The 20,030-nt window shown below is 41.0% G+C and overlaps 1 protein-coding gene across 1 annotated transcript in view; it reads left to right on the forward strand.

The window, feature by feature from the left end:
- Positions 1-395: 395 nt before the first annotated feature.
- Positions 396-20,030, forward strand: part of LOC116897750 (sperm-associated antigen 6) — a 62,144-nt gene continuing 42,509 nt past the window's right edge. The window contains exons 1-2 of the mRNA XM_032899184.1: positions 396-414; positions 1,494-1,660. Of these exons, the coding sequence (XP_032755075.1) occupies positions 396-414; positions 1,494-1,660 (186 nt within the window). The remainder of the gene's footprint in view (positions 415-1,493; positions 1,661-20,030) is intronic.

Here is a 20,030-nt window from a genome sequence, read left to right on the forward strand (position 1 = left end):
AACACCTGCTCAACAAAGCAGAGGTAAGATTTGTTGTAAACACTAACAATGATGTAACTTCAAATGCTTAGGTCCCATAACAAATACACAAATATGATATTGGAGGGGTTGGTAGTAGGAGTCTAGGTTCTCTGCCTATAGGTGGAAGGATACTAGTGCTCAGCTGGAATGGATAGGTTTAGCAATGTGATTCTGGGTGCCCTTCTTTAATCAGGAATATGGAAGGGGTACAGGAAGTCAGGTGTGGGACACATAGCCCTCAGGCAGGGGTGGGGGTGGTTGTAGTAGCTTCTGTTGGTTTGGTGCCCTTGCTGTAGAGTCAAAGGGATGGGTGAGGCTTGTAGAACAAGCCTACTGCTTCTGTGTGGAGGAGGAGCTGGGTTTCCAAAGCAGGGATGCGTGTAGTTGGAAAGAGTAAGTAGAGTGGGTGGTGGGAGCCTAGGCTTCCAGTGTTGATATGGGAAGGGAAAAAGTAGAAATAGATAGGGTTAGCAGGAGCATCTATCTGTAGGGGATTCTGGAAGGAGTGAGGGAAGGCAAGTGGCAGACATCCAATTGTGCTGGCTGTATCAAATGTTGTGTTAAACACTAAGCCAACTTACAGGATGAAGAACTCTTCTTGGGTTTGTGGTTCCAGAGGACCAAGAGTCTGTCATGGTGAGAGTTAGGACAGCAAGCAGCTGGCATGGTGACTGTAACTGGAGCTCACATTTAGAACTACAACCAAGAAGCAGAGAGAAAGAACTGGAAGTGGTGAAGGCTTTTGTTTTGTTTTGTTTTGTTTTATCTTTAAACCTACTCCAGTGGAGTACTTCCTCAAACAAGGCCAAAACTGCTAAGCCACTTCAAACAGCACCATCAACTGGGAGCTAAGTGCTCACGGACACGAGCCTCTGGGGATATCCTCATGTAGACCATCACTGTGGCCCATGCTAGCAGGTATCCTGACGATGTGGCAGCAGGAGGGTCCTGAATTCAGTGATATATTTTATAGAGTTCCATGAGTTTGTGTCTTGCCCAGTTTGATACCAGTTACATATCTCTATACTCAGCAGGGCCTCCCTTTGCGACCTAGGCTATCTTTGAACTTGTGATTGATTACTCTCTCTTAGCCTCTCAAACACTGAGATTACAGACATACATTGTAGTGCCTGGCTTTCAGTTGTTTGGTTTTGCTATTTTTTTTTATCCTTATTTTTTTGCGTATGTGCTATATCATATGGTTTAAAATATGCTTTATTTTATGTATATAAGTGTCTTGTCTATCTGTCTGTCTGAATGTATGTATACCCTGTGTATACCTGGTTTCTGAGGAGGCTAGAAGAAGGTGTCAGATTTTTTGAAGCTGAAGTCACAGACAGTTGTAAGCTGCCCTATGTTTGTTGGGAACTTAATGCAGGTCCCTTGCAAGAGCAGCAATTACTCTAATTACTGAGCAACTTCTCTATGCTTCCTCATAAGAATTTTGCTGATTTCTGTTTTTCATACCTCAGGTGTAATGTCTTTGCTAAGGCCGCTTCTTCTGGATGTGGTCCCAACAATTCAACAGACTGCTGCTTTGGCTCTGGGGAGACTGGCGAATTACAATGATGACCTGGCAGAAGCAGTTGTGAAGGGCGACATTCTTCCACAGCTTGTTTATTCATTGGCAGAACAAAATGTAAGAATTTTTCAAAAATAATTTATATATTTTTGAGTTTAGGTAAAAATATGGTAACTGTGGCACAGTTGTGGATTTGAAGGCCTTCGAATGATTAGATTCTTTTGGTTTGGACTTGGTTTGGACTTGGTAGCAACCTCTTCTCATCACTGTTGACACATGGGATGATGTAAAAGAACATTTGTGACTCATACATAAAGTAGTGTGTATGTCCATGGGAGTTTTGATTATAGGCTCTGCCAGAGAGAAGAGGTTAAAGATTCTAGGCAAATAAACATGTTCTTTCTGCAGCTCTTATATGAAGGTGGCTAGTAGAAAGAACGATTCCTGAAGAGAGTGCCTTTAATGAAGTTTGATAAGTCATTTTTTAACTAAGTAGACAAACATTTCAGAGTGTTCTATCCAATGCAATACAGCATTTTTCTCTACAGTGTTTCCAGCTTTGTTTTTATAATAATTTATAAATAATATAAGAATTTAAGCATTGTTAGACTAGCCATTAAACTCTATTAGTTTATCCTAACCTGAGTAAGAACAACTTTTCTTGATATCCTTAAGACTAAATTTCTACTTGCCTAATGAAACACCTCAACTGAAAAGTGGGCAAAGGGTTTAAACAGATATTGTTCCAAAGAAACTCTATAACAGTCAAAAAATTATAAAAAGACTCTCAACAGCATTAGCTATTAAAAGATATAAATCGAACCTCAATGAGATAATGCCTCATATCTACTGGGATGATCATAAGAAAAATAAAAAATAAAACAAGTGTTGGTGATGATGAGGTGTTGGCACCCTCACGTGCTGCTGGTAGGTTTGTACAATGGTACAATTACTGTGATAATTTGGCAAAATGCAGTAAGATCAGTGTACTTACTGTCTGATCAAGCAACTCTTCTTCTGATTACAGCCAAAACCACTTAAGTGCTGTGGCACACATTCAGACGGCACTGCTTAGTTGTCTGTGAGTAGAAGCAGATCAAAGGCATCAACAAGTGCCTAGATAAACAAAATACTGAATCTATATCATAGACCACGGCACTAATAAATGTGGTGTTTATGATTATCAAAACCGTTTGGGTAATGGCTGAAGAGGTGGCTCAATGGTTCAGACCACACATTCCTCTTACAGAAGACTCAAGCTTGGTTCCTATCATCTTGTCAGGTGCTCATAAACATCTGTAACGCTAGCTCCAGGGGATCTAATAACTCTGTCCTCCACAAGCACCCAGATGTTTGTCCTTTATTGACTGTCCTCCACAGGTACCCACATGTATACCATACGTGAACCTCATGTGTTCAGACACAGATACATACATAAAGAACTAATAGAAAAAACCCAATCAAACCTTTAAAAAGAAGACATCATTAAAAAAAAAACATGTCAAGTGAAAGATGCCAGACACATAGGCTTGTACTGTATTGTCTCGCCCACCTCGGCCGGCAAGGAAGACGCAACACGGTTGGATTCTTCTCAACAGCCTTTACTGCAGGACACCTTCATTGTTGACACAGGGAGGCGGCGGCGGCAGCAGCCAGCCCTAAGTGTTACAGCTCTAAGTGTTACAGCTCCAAGTGTTACAGCTTCAAATGTTACCGCCCCGAGCGGCAAAGCCGCTCGCCTTATATACACAACAGTATGCTAATATTCTTTCAGGGATTGGTGGGGCACGAGTCACCCCACTGTCATCCCAGCTACTTGTCCTCCAGAGATTGGCGCGGCATGAACTTTCATTAGCATAGTACCGCCCCAGCCAGGCTGATGTCAGGTGCAAAACCCCACGCATGCGCAGTACTGTTGTTCACCACAGGAGGGCGCCAGATTCACCTCATTATCATACAGCTGCGCATGCGCGGTAAATTATTCACATTCAGACGGGGCTGGCTGTCGTCGCCATCTTTACTTCGCCGCGCCGCTCCCTACACTGTATAATCCCATTTATAAAAGATGTCAAGAATATGTAAATTCATAGAGATAGAAGCATGGTTTCCAGGGTCAGGAGAAATGGGGCAGGATAGGAAACGACTGCTTGACTCTCAGTCTTCAAGTTTCTGGTAGAGTAAAGGGGATGGTGGTGTGAACATGAGTGTTGATTTTTACATTTCATCATGAAAAAGGAAAATTTTGATGCATTTTTGCTAGAGTAAAGCCCATAATTGTATAAAAAACCATATTTAATATACGAATTTGAAAGTCATTTACTAATGTCTCTGCAAAGAACCACGACCTTTTATTTTCCTGGGCATGTCCTGCAGCAGCTTGCATAGGTGCCGGGAGCCATCAAGGAGAAGCTAAAAACTAGCAGGTGATCTTCCTGATGGTTCTACCATGGGCTGTAAATCTATGCCAGTTTTGCTGCTTTAGGCAAAGTTGAGACAATTACATTTTAGGAAAGATTCCTGCTATTAATATGCTTTTCCCATTAAATTATATATATAAATGTTGTGTTTTATAAAAAAAAAGAAAAATAATCCAGGGATATGCATGGCAGAGGGGCAGTATGGTGTGGGTGAAGAGGGTGGCTTTGTGGGCCCATGCTGAAGCATCCCTTACCCCTGAGGAACCAGTCACATGACAGGTATAGTATAGAATAATTTATTTAGGGCATGGGGAAGGGAGTTGACAGAGTTGAGATAGAGAAAGGCAGAGAGAGGGGGGAGGGAAGGAGGGAGGGAGGGAGGGAGAGAGAGAGAGAGAGGGAGGGAGGAGGAGTAGAGGCAGCCATGAGCACATGGAGAGAGAGGTGGGAGGGGAATGAGGAGAGAGGGGATAGAAGAAGAAGATAAGAGAGCAAGGGAAGAGGAACAAGAGAAGAGAGTCAGGAGGGGGCAAGCAGCCCCTTTTATAGTGAGTCAAGCATACTTGGCTGTTGCCAGGTAACTGTGGGGCAGAGCCTCGAAGGAATGCCAACATTTCCCCATTTTGGTTTAGTTAAAAAAAGAAATATTAGAAAGAGGTGATGGTGGAGTAGGAATAGGGTTGCTGCTATCTGGGAAACCTAAGAAAGTGGATATGGGGATGTTGGTCCAGTTTTAGGAGAGTTGGATGTTTCCTGGCTGTCTAGGATCTGTGGCATCATGTGTGGACAGATAGGGAGAGCAGGTCTGTCTGTGAGAACAGATTGGAGCCGAAACACATGTGTGTGCCTGTGCATGCACGTGCAGGCACAGGCACACACACACACAGACACACAGACACACACACACAGACGCACACACACACACATTGTAGAGAATAAAGTACATTTGGGAGAATTTTTTCCTTAGGTATACACTTGAAACCCTTAGGTGTTGGTGGTTGGGGATGAGGGGAGTCCCATTCTCAGGTTACAGGGGAGGAATCCCACCCTCTGGAATAGGTAGCAAATGGGCATTCAAACTATGATTGGCAGGTGTACTTATCTATTTGGTCCACGAGAAGTAGATCTGAGTTGGTTTCCTGTAGCTTCTAAGTTTATAAAAGAGATAAATTTTGTTAAAAACAGTCTTTTAAGACGAGCTTAGGGAAGACAAAGACCTTTGTGGAGCCGAAGGAACAAGAAGAGTTTTTCCTTCTGTCTAGGGGATAGAATTTAACATAATGAGAAACAATTTTAAGTTTCTATTTGAGAGACAAAGGAAGCTCAAAACCTTGACCCTGTGAATACTATAGTTAACTATAAAGTTGTAGCAAGAGAAAAGCCTTAAGTCCACAGTTAGAGACAACCAAAGGAAACTTATATTTGAGCACGATAGCTTATAGTATAGATTCAGCATGAGAAAAAAACACCTGAAGTCCATAGGTAGAAGTCAATCAAAGGAAACTTAAAATTTGAACTTGTGATTATGAAAGCATACCATATAGTGGAATGTTTTATTAGGGCTAGGCTAATTTATAAGAACTCTATTGGTTAATATTAGGACAGTGGCATAGCAAGGAGAGGAAATATGAAGCATTTAGTCACTGGAAACTGAGTTTAGATAAGGAAGTGACCGAAGGTTACATCTGTGAAAACTTACATCTGACCTTGTGTATCCTTTATCATGAAGTCTGTGAGGAAGGCAAACCTGTCTTTTTGATAAGAAATCTGGCAGTCTTAACTAGTTAACAACTTGACTAATGAGATAATAAGGTGGCGGATTACCTTGGGTAAGGAACTAGGTCTGTTTTCTAGCTGTCAAACTGCAGTTAGCTTAGCTGTCAATGTAGTCAGAAACCTGGGAAGAGTAAATTATAATCTATGAGTCATGTATTAATTAAATTGACTGAGGTTGATCTATAGTTCACTACATAAACAGTTCCCAGGCCCCTGTGGTCTCCATGGCACCTTGGGAAGAGTCAGTCTGACTGTCAGGCCCAGACCATAAAAAGCTTTTTTCTGTGGCGTAGATGTGTGTGAAATGAGAAATGACCCATCTTGGCTTAGGCAATATGAGACATTTAATTCTCCGGGAGTCCTGTTTGTCCACAGTGTAGGCCAAGTCCTGGCAGCAGGCAAGGCAAAGAGGCAGTGTTTCTCAGTGGTTATCATACCACAGTCCAAGCAGTCTTGTCGCTGCTCCTATATCATCTTGGAGATCTTGGAAGGGGGGGGGGTGTCCATCAGGCTTTGTCAAAAGCTTAAACATTATTACATTTAGCAGATTTCTGACAAGATTGAGAGCAGGTTTATTAATAATAATCTGAGTTAGACAATGTTTGTTTAATTACTTGCTTGAGAATGTATCTAGCAAATCACTATAACTTAATGGTAGCAGCAAAAACAAGGCTAAACATATATTTAAGCAGTGATCCCTAACTTTATACTGTTTAGAAATCATTATTTACCAAGGCAAGACAGAACAAAAACCTTGTCTTAATTGCTAAGTGGCTTTGACCAGCTGTGCTCCCAAATGTAGCAAACTGCCCATAACAAAGATGGCAGATGATCCTGGTCCTGTCCCCAGCAAAGATGGCGTTGAGAAGGCAGCCAGCGTGTGACTGCCCTTAGCTAAGGTGCTATGGAAGCTACAGCTCTGCCTGGAGGAAAGTCATGCATAAACAGAAGCATTACAGAGACAAACATTTAGTTGTATCTAAGCAGAGCAGTGCGAAGCGCAAGGAGCTCGGCTTGGCGGCAGTGAGCACGTGGCTGAGCAAAGAGTCTGCAACAGGGGGCGGGCGGAGGATGGACAGATGGCATTGGGAATGCAGAAGCGTGGTGGGACGAGAGCTCGTGCCTGAACTGTGGACCTATGCTGCAGAAAGTTGGGTTGTGCATAGGGCAGGGCCAGGTTGTTTCCGCAGGCTGAGCTCCCTCCTCGCAGCTGGAAGCTCTGGGCCCAACCAGTCAGAATCCACAGTGGGCAGGGGAGGAGAAGCGCCTGAAGTAGCATTCTGTCTCCTAGCAACTCCTCTCAGGCGGTGGGAGAGAGCCCTGCACCTATGTCTCCAAACTCCTGACAGTGGAGTTGAGTAGGCAGGGGGTAAAAAAGAATGTGGAGAGCTGAGTTGGGAGCTGCGGGAGCAAGAGCAAGAAATGGAGGAGCGGGGTGGACGTGTGCTCTAATGGCTGGACCAACAACTCAAAAAGAGGTAATCAGTTCCGGGTACTGGGTTTTTAATTTGCTAGTTTGAGGTGTCTAGATGGGGTATTGTCCCTTGCTGTGGTATATTAAAAACGTTTAATATATGTTTATATATAGATGTATATACGTGTGTGTGTGTGTGTGTGTGTGTGTGTATTTTAGGAGGTTACTACAGTAGTGAGTTTTCATACGGACTTTCAAAAGGCCTTTAGTGTTGTCTTTTCCTGTGTTGCCTCCTCTACTCTCCCCTCCACTTTTACCCCAATTTCTTCTTTTCTGTGTCATAATTCCCTTTAAATCCTAACCCTTCACACTAGTGCATTCTACACTTCTTCCACCAAGGCCGGTCGTAAATTCCTGACCTCAATAGGTATTCTAAATTAAACCCACATATTTTATTATTCAGAGGTAAGATCAATGAATCAGGAAAAATGTGATATTTGTCTTTCTGAGCATGGATCGCCCCACTCAGGAAAATTGTTTCTAGCTTCATTCTTTTCTCTTTGAATTTAATTTTTTCTTAACACCTAAATAATAATTCCATTGTGTATGAATGAACATTTTTATTGTTCATCCATTACTTGATGATATTTAGGGTTTTATTTTCTTGTTATTGTGATCAGAACAATAATGAACATAGGATTAGTAGGTATCTCTGTAATAAGATTTAGAGTTATATGCCCAAGAGTAGTGTAGCTGATCATGTGACAGATCCATTTAAAGCCTTTGAGGAAGCTCCACACGGTCTTCCATAGTTGTTGAACCGCTTTATGCTTCCATCCTCGGTGAACGTGTGTTCCCTTTGCTGCACATCCATGACAACAGATGCTGTCCTGTTTCCCCGATTTCTAAAGGCATTGAACCTCTAACAAATGGCTCACAACTATTTTTAAAAAAGTCTTTGTATATCCTAGATATTAACCTCTGAAATGCTGGTGTGTGTCTTCATAACAATAGAATAGTGATTCAGACAGAAGTTGGTAACAAAAGTGAGGTATTGCAGTGAAAGGCCTGAGTACGCTTTTGCTTGTAGGAATATGGGAGACTTTGGGACTTGGACATGGAAAGCAGTTGAACATTTTAAGATGGGTTTAATAGGCCATTCTAGTGGGAACATGCAAGACAGTAGGGCCGAGAGTGATGTAAGTTATGACAGCCTGGCTCAAGAGATTTCAGAGAGCACAAATTACAGTAATTGGTTTAGAAATAATTCTTGTAGTATTTTGGCAAACAATGTGACTGCTTTTTACCATTGTTCTAAAAATCTTCTGGGGCTAAATTCAGTATTTTTAGATTAATGGCACTGGCAGATGAGATTTCAAGACAGGCTAGTATTGATGCTGTCATGTGGTTCTGAAAAGGAGCAAGCTGGGGAGAAAGAGAAAGACAAAATGTGACATTTGAGGAGGAGTATCAGGAAAAGTGATGTTGGAGTCAAGTTCTGGTTTTAGAGTCAAGGATACAAGAAAGAGATTGTAAAATCTCCCTCCATGAGTAAGGCAAGCCATTGATACTAGTCATGTGTCAGGGTTGTCCCTGTGTGGAAGCCAAGAGAAGGATGCAGCTGTGAAGGTGAGGCCTGGATTGTGTTGGAGACACCAGTGTCATGCGGTCTTGCAAGGAAAGTTGCTGACAGGGTGTGGAACCAGCCCAAGAGAGAAAAGTGTGTCGCTGTCAACAAAGCTGAAGGGAGTTGATTTGAAGGAAACGTTTGATATCAGACACAGAGATACAGACTTTGTCGTTTGCCCTGCTGGGTTTTTGCTTTGCTTTGGTCCAGTGTTTCCCCACTATGCTCTCTTTCCTCCCCTTTGAAATGGTCATGTATGTTCTTTGTCCTTCTATGTTGTAAGTTTGTGACTTTCTTTTTGATTTTAATTTTACAGAGGTTTACAGTTAAAAGATTGCCATGAATCTGAGAAGAGATTTTGAGCTTTGGACTTTAAAAAAAAATTGATGTTTATTGCATTTTTGTAATTTGTAAACATACAAAAGATTTTCACAAGAAATTAAAAATTCATAAAATGTTTGATAAAATTCAGCAAATGAAATGAGGCAGATACATACAGATGGTAGTCTGAAAATGTTCTCTTTTTTTCCTGTTAAGCTGGAATATTTTATTACCTTTATTAAAAAAAGATTTTTTCATACAATATATCCTGATTACAGTTTCCCTTCCCTCTATTCCTCCAAGTCCCTCCCCACTTTCCTCCCCTCCAAATCTACTCCCTTTATGTCTCTTATTAGAAAAGAATAAACTTTTAAGAGATAACAACAAAATAAAACATAATAAAGTAAAACATAAACCATCACATCTAAATTAGATAAGGCAAACCACTAGAAGGAAAAGAACCCAAGAGCAGGCACAAGAATCAAAGACTCATTTGTCCACACACTCAGGAGCTCTATAAAAACACTAAGCTGGGAGCTATATTACATATGCAGAGAGGCTGGTGCAGACCTATGTCAGCCCCGTGCACACTGCTTCATTCTGAGCTCATGAGTTTTCTTTTCTTTTTTTTTCAGTTGATTCAGAGGGCTTTTTTTCCTGGTGTCCTCCATCCCCTCTTGTCCTTACACTTTTTCCATTTCCTCTTCCATGGCTTCCTGAGCCCTGAGGGGAGGGATCTGATGGAGGCATCCATTTAGAGCTGTGTGTTCCGAAGTATCTCTGTGTAATCTCTGGCTGTGGGTCTCTGTGTCTGTTCTCATTTACTGTGGAAGGAATCTTCTCTGATGATGGCTGAATAGCGCACTGATCTGTGAGGACAGCAGATTATGACTCAGGAGTCATTTTGTTTTATTTAAATATTTAAATATTTGGTATTGGTCCAGGTCTCTGGGCTATTTGGTCTCTGGGTCTTGGTCACTCAAGCCGTGCCAGTTATGGGCTCCATCTCATGGAGTGGGCCTTAACTCAACCAGACATTGGTTGGTCATGCCCACAAGCTTTGCATCACCATTGCCCAAGGTGCCACTAATGCCTTGCAGGCAGGACAAATCATGGAACAAAAGTGTTTACATTTCTCTTTTGTTAGCCTGGTGAGGACCTTCCTGTATCAAAGGTGCTAGAACATAGGGGTGAAGGTTATATGTAGGCACCAGCTTGACTTCTCCATGTTCAGTGAGTTCTGTGGGTGGAGCGTGAAATAAGAAAACATCCCACAGTAACACCAGCTATCACCACCAGTCTGTCTCTAGCCCAGCGGACAGGCTAAGACCACATTCTTTTTAGCCAGGGTCTGTCTCACCCAGGCTGGTTCTGTCTCTGGAGCTCCGAGGTTGCTTTCTCCTCTTGTCTCACTGAGTTTCCATAGCTGTCTGTTGCCAAGCACACCCTGTGCTTCCAAATTCCCGTGGCTGGCTGTGATGCACTACTGCACACCACGCTCTGCTGCAGTACCTTTCTGTGGAACCCAGTTGAGTCGCCGAGTGAAGGAAAATACCACATAATCTTTGTTTAGAACCAACAGGTAACACAATTGCTGAGTGTAGAAACTAGCATCTTAATTTTACAAACTATTCTATGTTAGAAATTCTCTGGTGGTGGATTCTAACCGACAGCCTCTGGCTTCCTACATTCTGTCTGCCTCTCTTGCTCCCACCATCCAAAAATGCCTTTCCTTTCTCCTGTCTCCCTCTTCCCGACCCGGAAGTCCCACCTACTCGCCCAGTGATTGGTTTTCTGTAACCAATTGGTTTTCTGTTTATTTATTGGGGGAAAATCCTACCACATATGGGCATTGTCTTCAGCAGTTGGGCCTTGCTATTCATTTGCAGAGAACGACCTATTGTTTTAGACACCACCTGGGTTGTTTGGGGATTTTCATAGGATGAAAACTCAACTCAATAGGCTGTAACCCAGTTCTGGTTCTGGAAGCTTTGGTGACAAGAGATGTCCACTTCAGACTCTGTCTCCCTCATTATATGGAGACTTCATTAGGATTGCCTCCATGTATTTTAGGAAGTTTCCGCTGCATGGCATTTTTATACCACCCCTCAAATGCCCTCAATTCTAACTATCATCTCTCCATGCATCCCCTCCCTCAACTCTGTTTTCTTTTCCTCTCCCTGATCCTTCTGTTCTTGCCTTCCCTCATCCCTAGTCCACTCACAAATTCCGTTCTGTTTTCCTCTCCCATGTGTCCATGCCTAGTCCCTTTCTCTATGTCTTGTCTCTCTGGGAGTATGAATTATAGCTTGGCTATCATTTGTTTAAAGGCTAATGTGCAACATACTTGAATAATACTATTTTTATCTTTCTGAGTTTAACTTTACTCAGGATGATATTTTCTAGTTCCATCCATTTAACTGCAAATTTCATAATGCTATTTTTTAAACAGCTGAGCAATACTTCATTATGCAAATATACTTTAATTTTTATTTCCAGTTTCTGGTTATTATGAATAGAGCAACAATGAGCATGGTTGAGAAAGTGTCCTTGTGTAGGATGAAGTATCCTTTGGTATATGCCCCAAAGTGCTATGGCTGGATCTTGAGGTAGATTGATTCTCAACTTTCTGAGAGAGGTTGTATAAACATACACTTCCACCAACAATGGGTGAGGTTCTCTTATCCCAAATCCTCGTTAACATGAATTGTCAGTTGTGTAATTGATCTTAGCCATTTTGACAGACAAGTGTGAGATGGGATCTCAAAGTAGTTTTGATTTACATTATTTATTTACTTATTTATTTGGTTAAGGATGTTTGACATTTTCTTTTTACCTGTTTCTCAACTATTTGAGATTAGTATACTGAGAATTTTGTTTAGATCTGTAGCCCATTATTATTTAGATTATTTGGGCTTTTCTGATATGTACTTTCTTTAGTTCTTTATATATATTGCTGACATAAGTCTATCTGATATGGAGTTGGTAAAAGTCCTTCCCATTCTGAAGGCTGCTTTGCTGTTGTAATGACTGGCCCATTGCCTTACAGAAGCCTTTCAGTTTCATGAAATCTCATTTGTTAATTGTTGATCTTAGTGCTTGTGCTAACAGTTTTACTTTGGACTTTTAAAAACACTGTTGAGACTATGATAGGCCGTGGAGACTTTTGAAGTGGGGATGAATGTATTTTTGCATTATGCTATGTCTATAAGCCTTTAGGGGGCCAAGGAGTGGAATATGATGGATTGAATGAGAATGGCTCCCCATAAGCACATATATTTGAATGCCTGGTCACCAGGGAGTAGAACTGTTTGAAAACCCATGCTAGGTCCAGTTCTCTTTCTCTCTCTCCCTCTCCCACTCCCTCTCCCTCTCCTCCCTCTTCCTCTTTCCATTTCTACCTCTCTTTTTGAGTATGGATCAGGATGTAACTCTCAGCTACTTCTCTTAACTTGCTCGCATGCTGCCATTTTCATTATATTACCATGATGTAATGGACTAGACCTCTGAAACTGTAAGCAATTAAATGCTTTTTATAATAAGAGTGACTGTGGTCATGGTATCTCTTCACAGCAATAAAACAGTAAGACAGCTAGTTTTTTCCCCATTCTTTACTTGATTGATGGTGTCCTTTTCTGTATAGCTTTTTAGCTTCATGAAGTCCTATTTGTCAGTTGCTAGTTTTAAAGCTTGTGCTATTAGTGTCTTGTTCAAAAAGACCTTTCCTGTTCATGGCAGTACAGTGTATTCTTTATTTTATTATTTTTCAGATTCACGGTATCAGGTCTTTGTTGAGGTTCTTGGTTCACTTAGAGTTGAGAGACATATTCTTTGATATGTAGTTACCCAGTTTGGCCAGCACATTTGCTCATGATTCTGTAGAAATTCATGTTCTACAGGTATGTGGACTATGCTTTGATCCTTAATTCTATTATGTTGATCAATGAATCAATGAGTCTATTTTTATGTCAGTATAATGCTGTTTTTTATTATGATATATAGTGTGCTATGCCTGATATTATGATAGGTAGTACGACTTAAGATCATGGATGGTGGTGGTGATGCCTTCCAGTAGGTTGTTTTGTTTTTAATTGTTCAGGATTGATTTATCTGTTCAGAATTTTTTCTATTTCCAAATGAAATTTAAGATTTTTTCAATTTCTTTAAAGAATTACTTTGGTGTTTTGATGGGGATATATTGAAGCTATAAGTTGCTTTTGGTCAAAGGCTATTTCACAGTGTTTGTCCTATCAGTCCAGGAGTGTGGGAGGCCTTCCATATCTGTTTCTTCTGCTTTTTTATTTTTTCATGTCTTAGAATTTTAATTATATCAGTCCTTTATTTCCTTAGATTTAATCTGATGTATCTTTTGAGGCAATTATGAATGAAATCACCTCTCTGCTCTCTATTTTGTATGTTTGTCAGTTGTATAGAGGAAGCTACTGATTTTTGTGTGTTAATTTTGTAACCCTTTAGTTTGCATAAAGTGTTTATTACCTGCAGGAGTTTGCTGTCTTTTATGTTTAAGATCATATATTGTGCAAATAAATGTAATTTGATCATTTTTCTACTTGTATCCTTTATTTTTTATGGTTCCATGTAGAGAGGTTTAATGAGAGAAGAAGAGTAGAGGAGAGGAAAGGCCGGCCAAGAGCACGTGAAAGGAAGGGGGTGATGAGAGGGAAGGGACAGGGACAGAGGGGAAGAGGGCAGAGAAGTGAAGAACAAAGACAGCAAGAGCTACTCGTATCCTTCTTATCTCTCATTCATTTTCCTTATTGCTGAAACCTCAAGTACCATGTTGAACAAGAACGAAGAGATTGAACATATTGTTGTAGTTCTGTTTTGTGAAAATGTTTGAATTTTTCTCCATTTTTATGATGTTGTCTGTGTGCTTGCTGTATATTGCCTTTATTGTGTTGAAATGTATTTTCTGAATCTCTAGATCGTTTAAGACTACTATCCTGGAGGGATGTTGGGTTTTGTCAAAGGCATTTTCTGCATCTAATCAGATGACCGTGTGGTTTTTTTCTTTTATTTTACTTATGTGGTGGCTTATAATTTTTATGTACATACATTGAACCACACCTTCATCTCTTGGCTAAAGATAACTTGACCATGTGGATAATCTTTTTGATATGTTTTTTAATTCATTTTGCAAGTATTTCACTGAGAATTTTGATATTTATGCTCATAAAGGGTATTCATAATTTTGGGACTTTGGTTTGGTATCAAGGTAATAACAATGCCATTAAAAGTATATTCTGGGATGTTGGCCTGGAAATTGGGAAAGGGAATAACATTTGAAATGTAAATAAGAAATACCCAATTTAATAAAGATGGAAAAAAGTATATTCTGCATCATCTCCTTCCTGAACTGTATTTTTCTACCAATAATTTATGTATTCACTTAACATTCAAATCACAGCCCTCCTCCCCCTTCTCCTCCCCCTTTTCTTCCCCCTTCTCCTTCCAGTCCTATCATTACATATTCCTCCCCCGCATCGTCCCCTCCCCTTGTCATCAGAGAAGGAGGAGTCCCCCTTGGGTACAACCCACCCCAGTACATCTAGTTCCAGTAGGACTAGGCACATCCTCTTTCACTGAGGCCCAAGCAGGCAGTTCAGATAGGGGAAGAGGATCCAATTACAGGGAACAGAGACTGAGACAACCCCCGTTCCACTCAGCTGGATTTTTAATTATTTATTTTTATTTTTTGTGCATATGTATTTTGCTTGAATGTATGTCAGTGTGAGGGTGTTGATTTTAGAGTTACAGATGGTTATGACCTGTCATGGTGGTGCTGAGAATTGAACCTAGGTCCTATGGAAGAACAGCCAGTGCTCTTAACCACTGAGCTATCTCTCAGTCCATGAAATTTTCTTAGTTTGGTGATTCTTTTTTTTTAAAAAGATTTATTTATTTATTATATATATGTACACTGTAGCTCTCTTCAGACACACCAGAAAAGGGCATCGGATCCCATCACAGATGGTTGTGAGTCACCATGTGGTTGCTGGGAATTGAACTCAGGACCTCTGGAAGAGCAGTCGGGTGCTCTTAACCGCTGAGCCATCTCTCCAGCCCTAGTTTGGTGATTCTTAATTACTGATTCACATTGGTTATTATGGGTCCATTTTAATTATTTAGCTTATTTTGATTTAACTTTGATAGCACTTATACAGCTCAAAACCTATCCATTTTCTTTTAGATTTTTCACTTTGGCGGAATATGGATTTTTAAAGTATGTCCTTACGATTCTCAGAATTTGCTCAGCATCTGTTGTGATGTTTCCATTTTCATCTCTAATTCTATTACTTTGAATCTTATCTCTCTCTCTCTTTTTAGTTAATTGGCTACAGATTTTACTCCATTTTTAATTTTACTAACTTCATTTTTTTTTTCTGGAGAACATGGTCAAGATATCAGAGGGGTGCAGCTTGTACTATAAAAACTATCTGGGCTCAGTGGAGCTGTGCAGATGAAAATCCACAGATAGAGTTTGCTGGTGGGAGTCCTAACACATTTATCTAGATGTCAAGAGATACACAGCCTCCTGCAGTCTGTTCTTTCTAAGACTTGGAGAAATTGTTCAGAGGTGAGACAACAGTGGTGTCTATACTGTGTGTGCTTGTTCACGGATCACCACACAGATACTCCCCTTAACTTAGGGATGCACTGGGTAGTCTGCTCCTGTCAGAACAGACTTTAGAGGCACTGGGTGGGTCAGCCATACTTCTCCATTTGTAGTTCCTTGTTGCATCTGTGTTGATTCTGAAACCAGAGCAGTATTATTGCCAGGCCAGTGCCGTTCCTGGCACTTATTTCTCTGTGGAAATGCTGGCACAAACAATGATGTCTGGAAGTCTTATTAATAACTTTATTGCCTTCCTCATCAAATAACAGGGTAGGTCAAGGGAGTTAATGTTAGTTTCCACAGTAACTGCACCACATGGAGCTCATGCGCCCTCTGAGCTCTAGGATAATCATGTTCCTGTGGGACACAATATCAATAAGGTTGGTGCCCACCATGGGCATCATCAGCATAGGTTCTGCAAGCTTGCAATATGCTGAGCTCAGCTACAGCAGATGGTTCACCAGCAGGCTCTTTCCAACTCCTGCAGCCCCCAGCAGGGACACATCCCTGTATGGTTGGCTGAAGACTTATTTTCTTCTTTTTTTTCTTGGATATTTTTTATTTACATTTCAAATATTTTCCCCTTTCCCTCACCCAACCAACAACCCCTTCCCAACTCCCCACCCTGACATTCCCTTACATTGGGGGTCCAGCCTTGGCAGGGCAAGGTCTTCTCCTCCCATTGGTGCCCAACAAGTCCATCCTCTGCTACATATGCAGCTGGAGCCATGGGTTTGTCCATGTGTACTCTTTGGATGGTAGTTTAGTCCCTGGGAGCTCTGGTTGGTTGGCATTGTTGTTCTTATGGAGTTGCAAACCCCTTCAGCTCTTTCACTCCTTTCTCTAACTCCTCCAAAGGGTGCCATTCTCAGTTCAATGGTTGGTTGCTAGCATTTGCTTCCGTGTTTGACATGCTCTGGCTATGTCTCTCAGAAGAGATCTATATCTGGTTCCTGCCAGCATGCAGGAAGCTAAGAAAGCTTCATCAATCTTATCTAGTGGTTGTATATATGTGGGCCACATGTGTGTTTCACATATTTTAAGTGTTATTTGGCTCTCTGGAGTCTAACTTCTTGAGTTCTTTGTATATATTGGATATTAGCCCTCTATTGGATGTAGGATTGGTAAAGATCTTATCCCAGTCTGTTGGTTGCCATTTTGTCCTAATGACAGTGTACTTTGCCTTACAGAACTTTGCAATTTTATGAAGTTCCATTTGTCGATTCTTGATCTTAGAGCATAAACCATTGGTGTTCTGTTCAGGAAAATTTCCCCAGTGCCCATGTGTTCCAGGCTTTTTCCTACTTTCTCTTCTGTTAGTCTGGGTATATCTGGTTTTATGTGGAGGTCCTTGATCCAGTTGGACTTGAGCTTTGTACTCAGGGATAAGAATGGATCAATTTCCATTCTTATACATGCTGAGTGCCAGTTGAACCAGCACCATTTGTTGAAAATGCTATCTTTTTTTTCCCCACTGAATGGTTTTCATTCATTTGTCAAAGATCAAGTGACCATAGATGTGTGGGTTTATTTCTGGGTCTTCAATTCTATTCCACTGATCTATCTGCTTGTCTCTGTACCAATACCATACAGTTTTTATCACTATTGCTCTGTAATACGGTCAGGGATGGTGATTCCCCCAGAAGTTCTTTTATTGTTGAGGATAGTTTTCACTATACTGGGGTTTTTGTTATTCCTAAAGAATTTGCAAATTGCTCTTTATAACTCTATGAAGAATTGAGTTGGAATTTTTTTCCCCATCTTTATTAAATTGGGTATTTCTTATTTACATTTCAAACGTTATTCCCTTTTCCGGTTTCCAGGCCAACAAACCCCTCCCCCTCCCATTCTATATGGGTGTTCCCCTTCCCATCCTCCCCCTATTACTGCCCTCCCCCCAACAATCACTTTCACTGGGGGTCCAGCCTTGGCAGGACCAAGGGCTTCTCCTTCCACTGGTGCCCAACAAGACCAATCTCTGTTACGTGTGCAGTTGGAGCCCAGGGTCAGTCCATGTCTAGTCTTTGGGTAGTGGCTTAGTCCCTGGAAGCTCTGGTTGGTTGGCATTGTTGTTCATATGGGGTCTCGGGCCCCTTCAAGCTCTTCCAGTCCTTTCTCTGATTCCTTCAAAGGGGGTCCCATTCTCAGTTCAATGGTTTGCTGCTGGCATTTGCCTATGTATTTGCTATATTCTGGCTGTGTGTCTCAGGAGAGATCTACATCCGGTTCCTGTCAGCCTGCACTTCTTTGCTTCATCCACCTTATCTAGTTTGGTGGCTGTATATGTATGGGCCACATGTGGGGCAGGCTCTGAATGGGCGTTCCTTCAGCCTCTGTTTTAAACTTTGCCTCCCTATCCCCTCCCAAGGGTATTCTTGTTCCCCTTTTAAAGAAGGAGTGGAACATTAACATTTTGGTCATTCTTCTTGAGTTTCATGTGTTCTGTGCATCTAGGATAATTCAATCATTTGGGCTAATAGCCACTTATCAATGAGTGCATACCATGTGTGTTTTTCTGTGATTGGGTTACCTCACTCAGGATGATATTTTCCAGTTCCATCCATTTGCCAATGAATTTCATAAAGTCATTGTTTTTGATAGCTGAGTAATATTCCATTGTATAGATGTACCACATTTTCTGTATCCATTCCTCTGTTGAAGGGCATCTGGGTTCTTTCCAGCTTCTGGCTATTATAAATAAGGCTGCGATGAATATAGTGGAGCACGTGTCTTTTTTATATGTTGGGGCATCTTTTGGGTATATGCCCAGGAGAGGTATAGCTGGATCCTCAGGCAGTTCAATGTCCAATTTTCTGAGGAACCTCCAGACTGATTCCAGAGTGGTTGTACCAGTCTGCAATCCCACCAACAATGGAGGAGTGTTCCTCTTTCTCCACATCCTCGCCAGCATCTGCTCTCTCCAGAGTTTTGATCTTAGCCATTCTGAGTAGTGTGAGGTGGAATCTCAGGGTTGCTTTGATTTGCATTTCCCTTATAATTAAAGATGTTGAAAATTTCTTTAGGTGCTTCTCAGCCATTCGACATTCCTCAGCTGTGAATTCTTTGTTTAGCTCTGTACCCCATTTTTTTTAATAGGGTTATTTTTCTCCCTGCATTCTAACTTCGTGAGTTCTTTGTATATTTTGGATACAAGCCCTCAGTTGTAGGATTGGTAATGATCTTTTCCCAATCTGTTGGTTGCCGTTTTGTCCTAACAACGGTGTTCTTTGCCTTACAGAAGTTTTGTCGTTTTATGAGATCCCATTGGTTGATTCTTGATCTTAGAGCATAAGCCATTGGTGTTTTGTTCAGGAAATTTTCTCCAGTGCCCATGTGTTCGAGATGCTTCCCCACTTTTTCTTCTATTAGTTTGAGTGTATCTGGTTTGATATGGAGGTCCTTGATCCACTTGGACTTAAGCTTTGTACAGGGTGGTAAGAATGCATCGATCTGCATTCTTCTACATGCTGACCTCCAGTTGAACCAGCACCATTTGCTGAAAATGCTATCTTTTTTCCATTGGATGGTTTTGGCTCCTTTGTCAAAAATCAAGTGACCATAGGTGTGTGAGTTCATTTCTGGGTCTTCAATTCTATTCCACCGGTCTATCTGCCTGTCTCTGTACCAATACCATACAGTTTTTATCACTATTGCTCTGTAATAATGCTTGAGGTCAGGAATAGTGATTCCCCCCAGAAGTCCTTTTAGTGTTGAGGATAGTTTTAGCTATCCTGGGTTTTTTGTTATTCCAGATGAATTTGCAGATTGTTCTGTCTAACTCTCTGAAGAATTGGATTGGAATTTTGATGGGGATTGCATTGAATCTGTAGATCGATTTTGGTAAAATGACCATTTTTACTATATTAATCCTGCCAATCCATGAGCATGGGAGATCTTTCCATCTTCTGAGATCTTCTTCAATTTCTTTCTTCAGAGTCTTGAAGTTCTTATCATACAGATCTTTCACTTGCTTGGTTGAAAAACGATTTTATTCGATATTAGAATACTCCAACTTGCTTTTTCGGACCATTTACTAGGAAAGTTGTTTTCCAGCCATTTACTCTGAGGTAGTGTCTGTCTTTCTCTCTGAAGTGTGTTTCCTGTGGGCAGAAAAATGCTGGGTCCTCGTTACATACCCAGTTTGTTAATCTGTGTCTTTTTATTGGGGAATTGAGTCCATTGATGTTGAGAGATATTAAGGAATAGTGATTGTTGCTTCCTGTTATCTTTGTATTTGGAGGTGAGATTATGTTTGTGTGCTTGTTTTCTCTTTGTTTTGTTGCAAAAACATTAGT

Source organism: Rattus rattus, chromosome 4 (genome assembly GCF_011064425.1).
Source record: "Rattus rattus isolate New Zealand chromosome 4, Rrattus_CSIRO_v1, whole genome shotgun sequence".
NCBI lineage: Eukaryota > Metazoa > Chordata > Mammalia > Rodentia > Muridae > Rattus > Rattus rattus.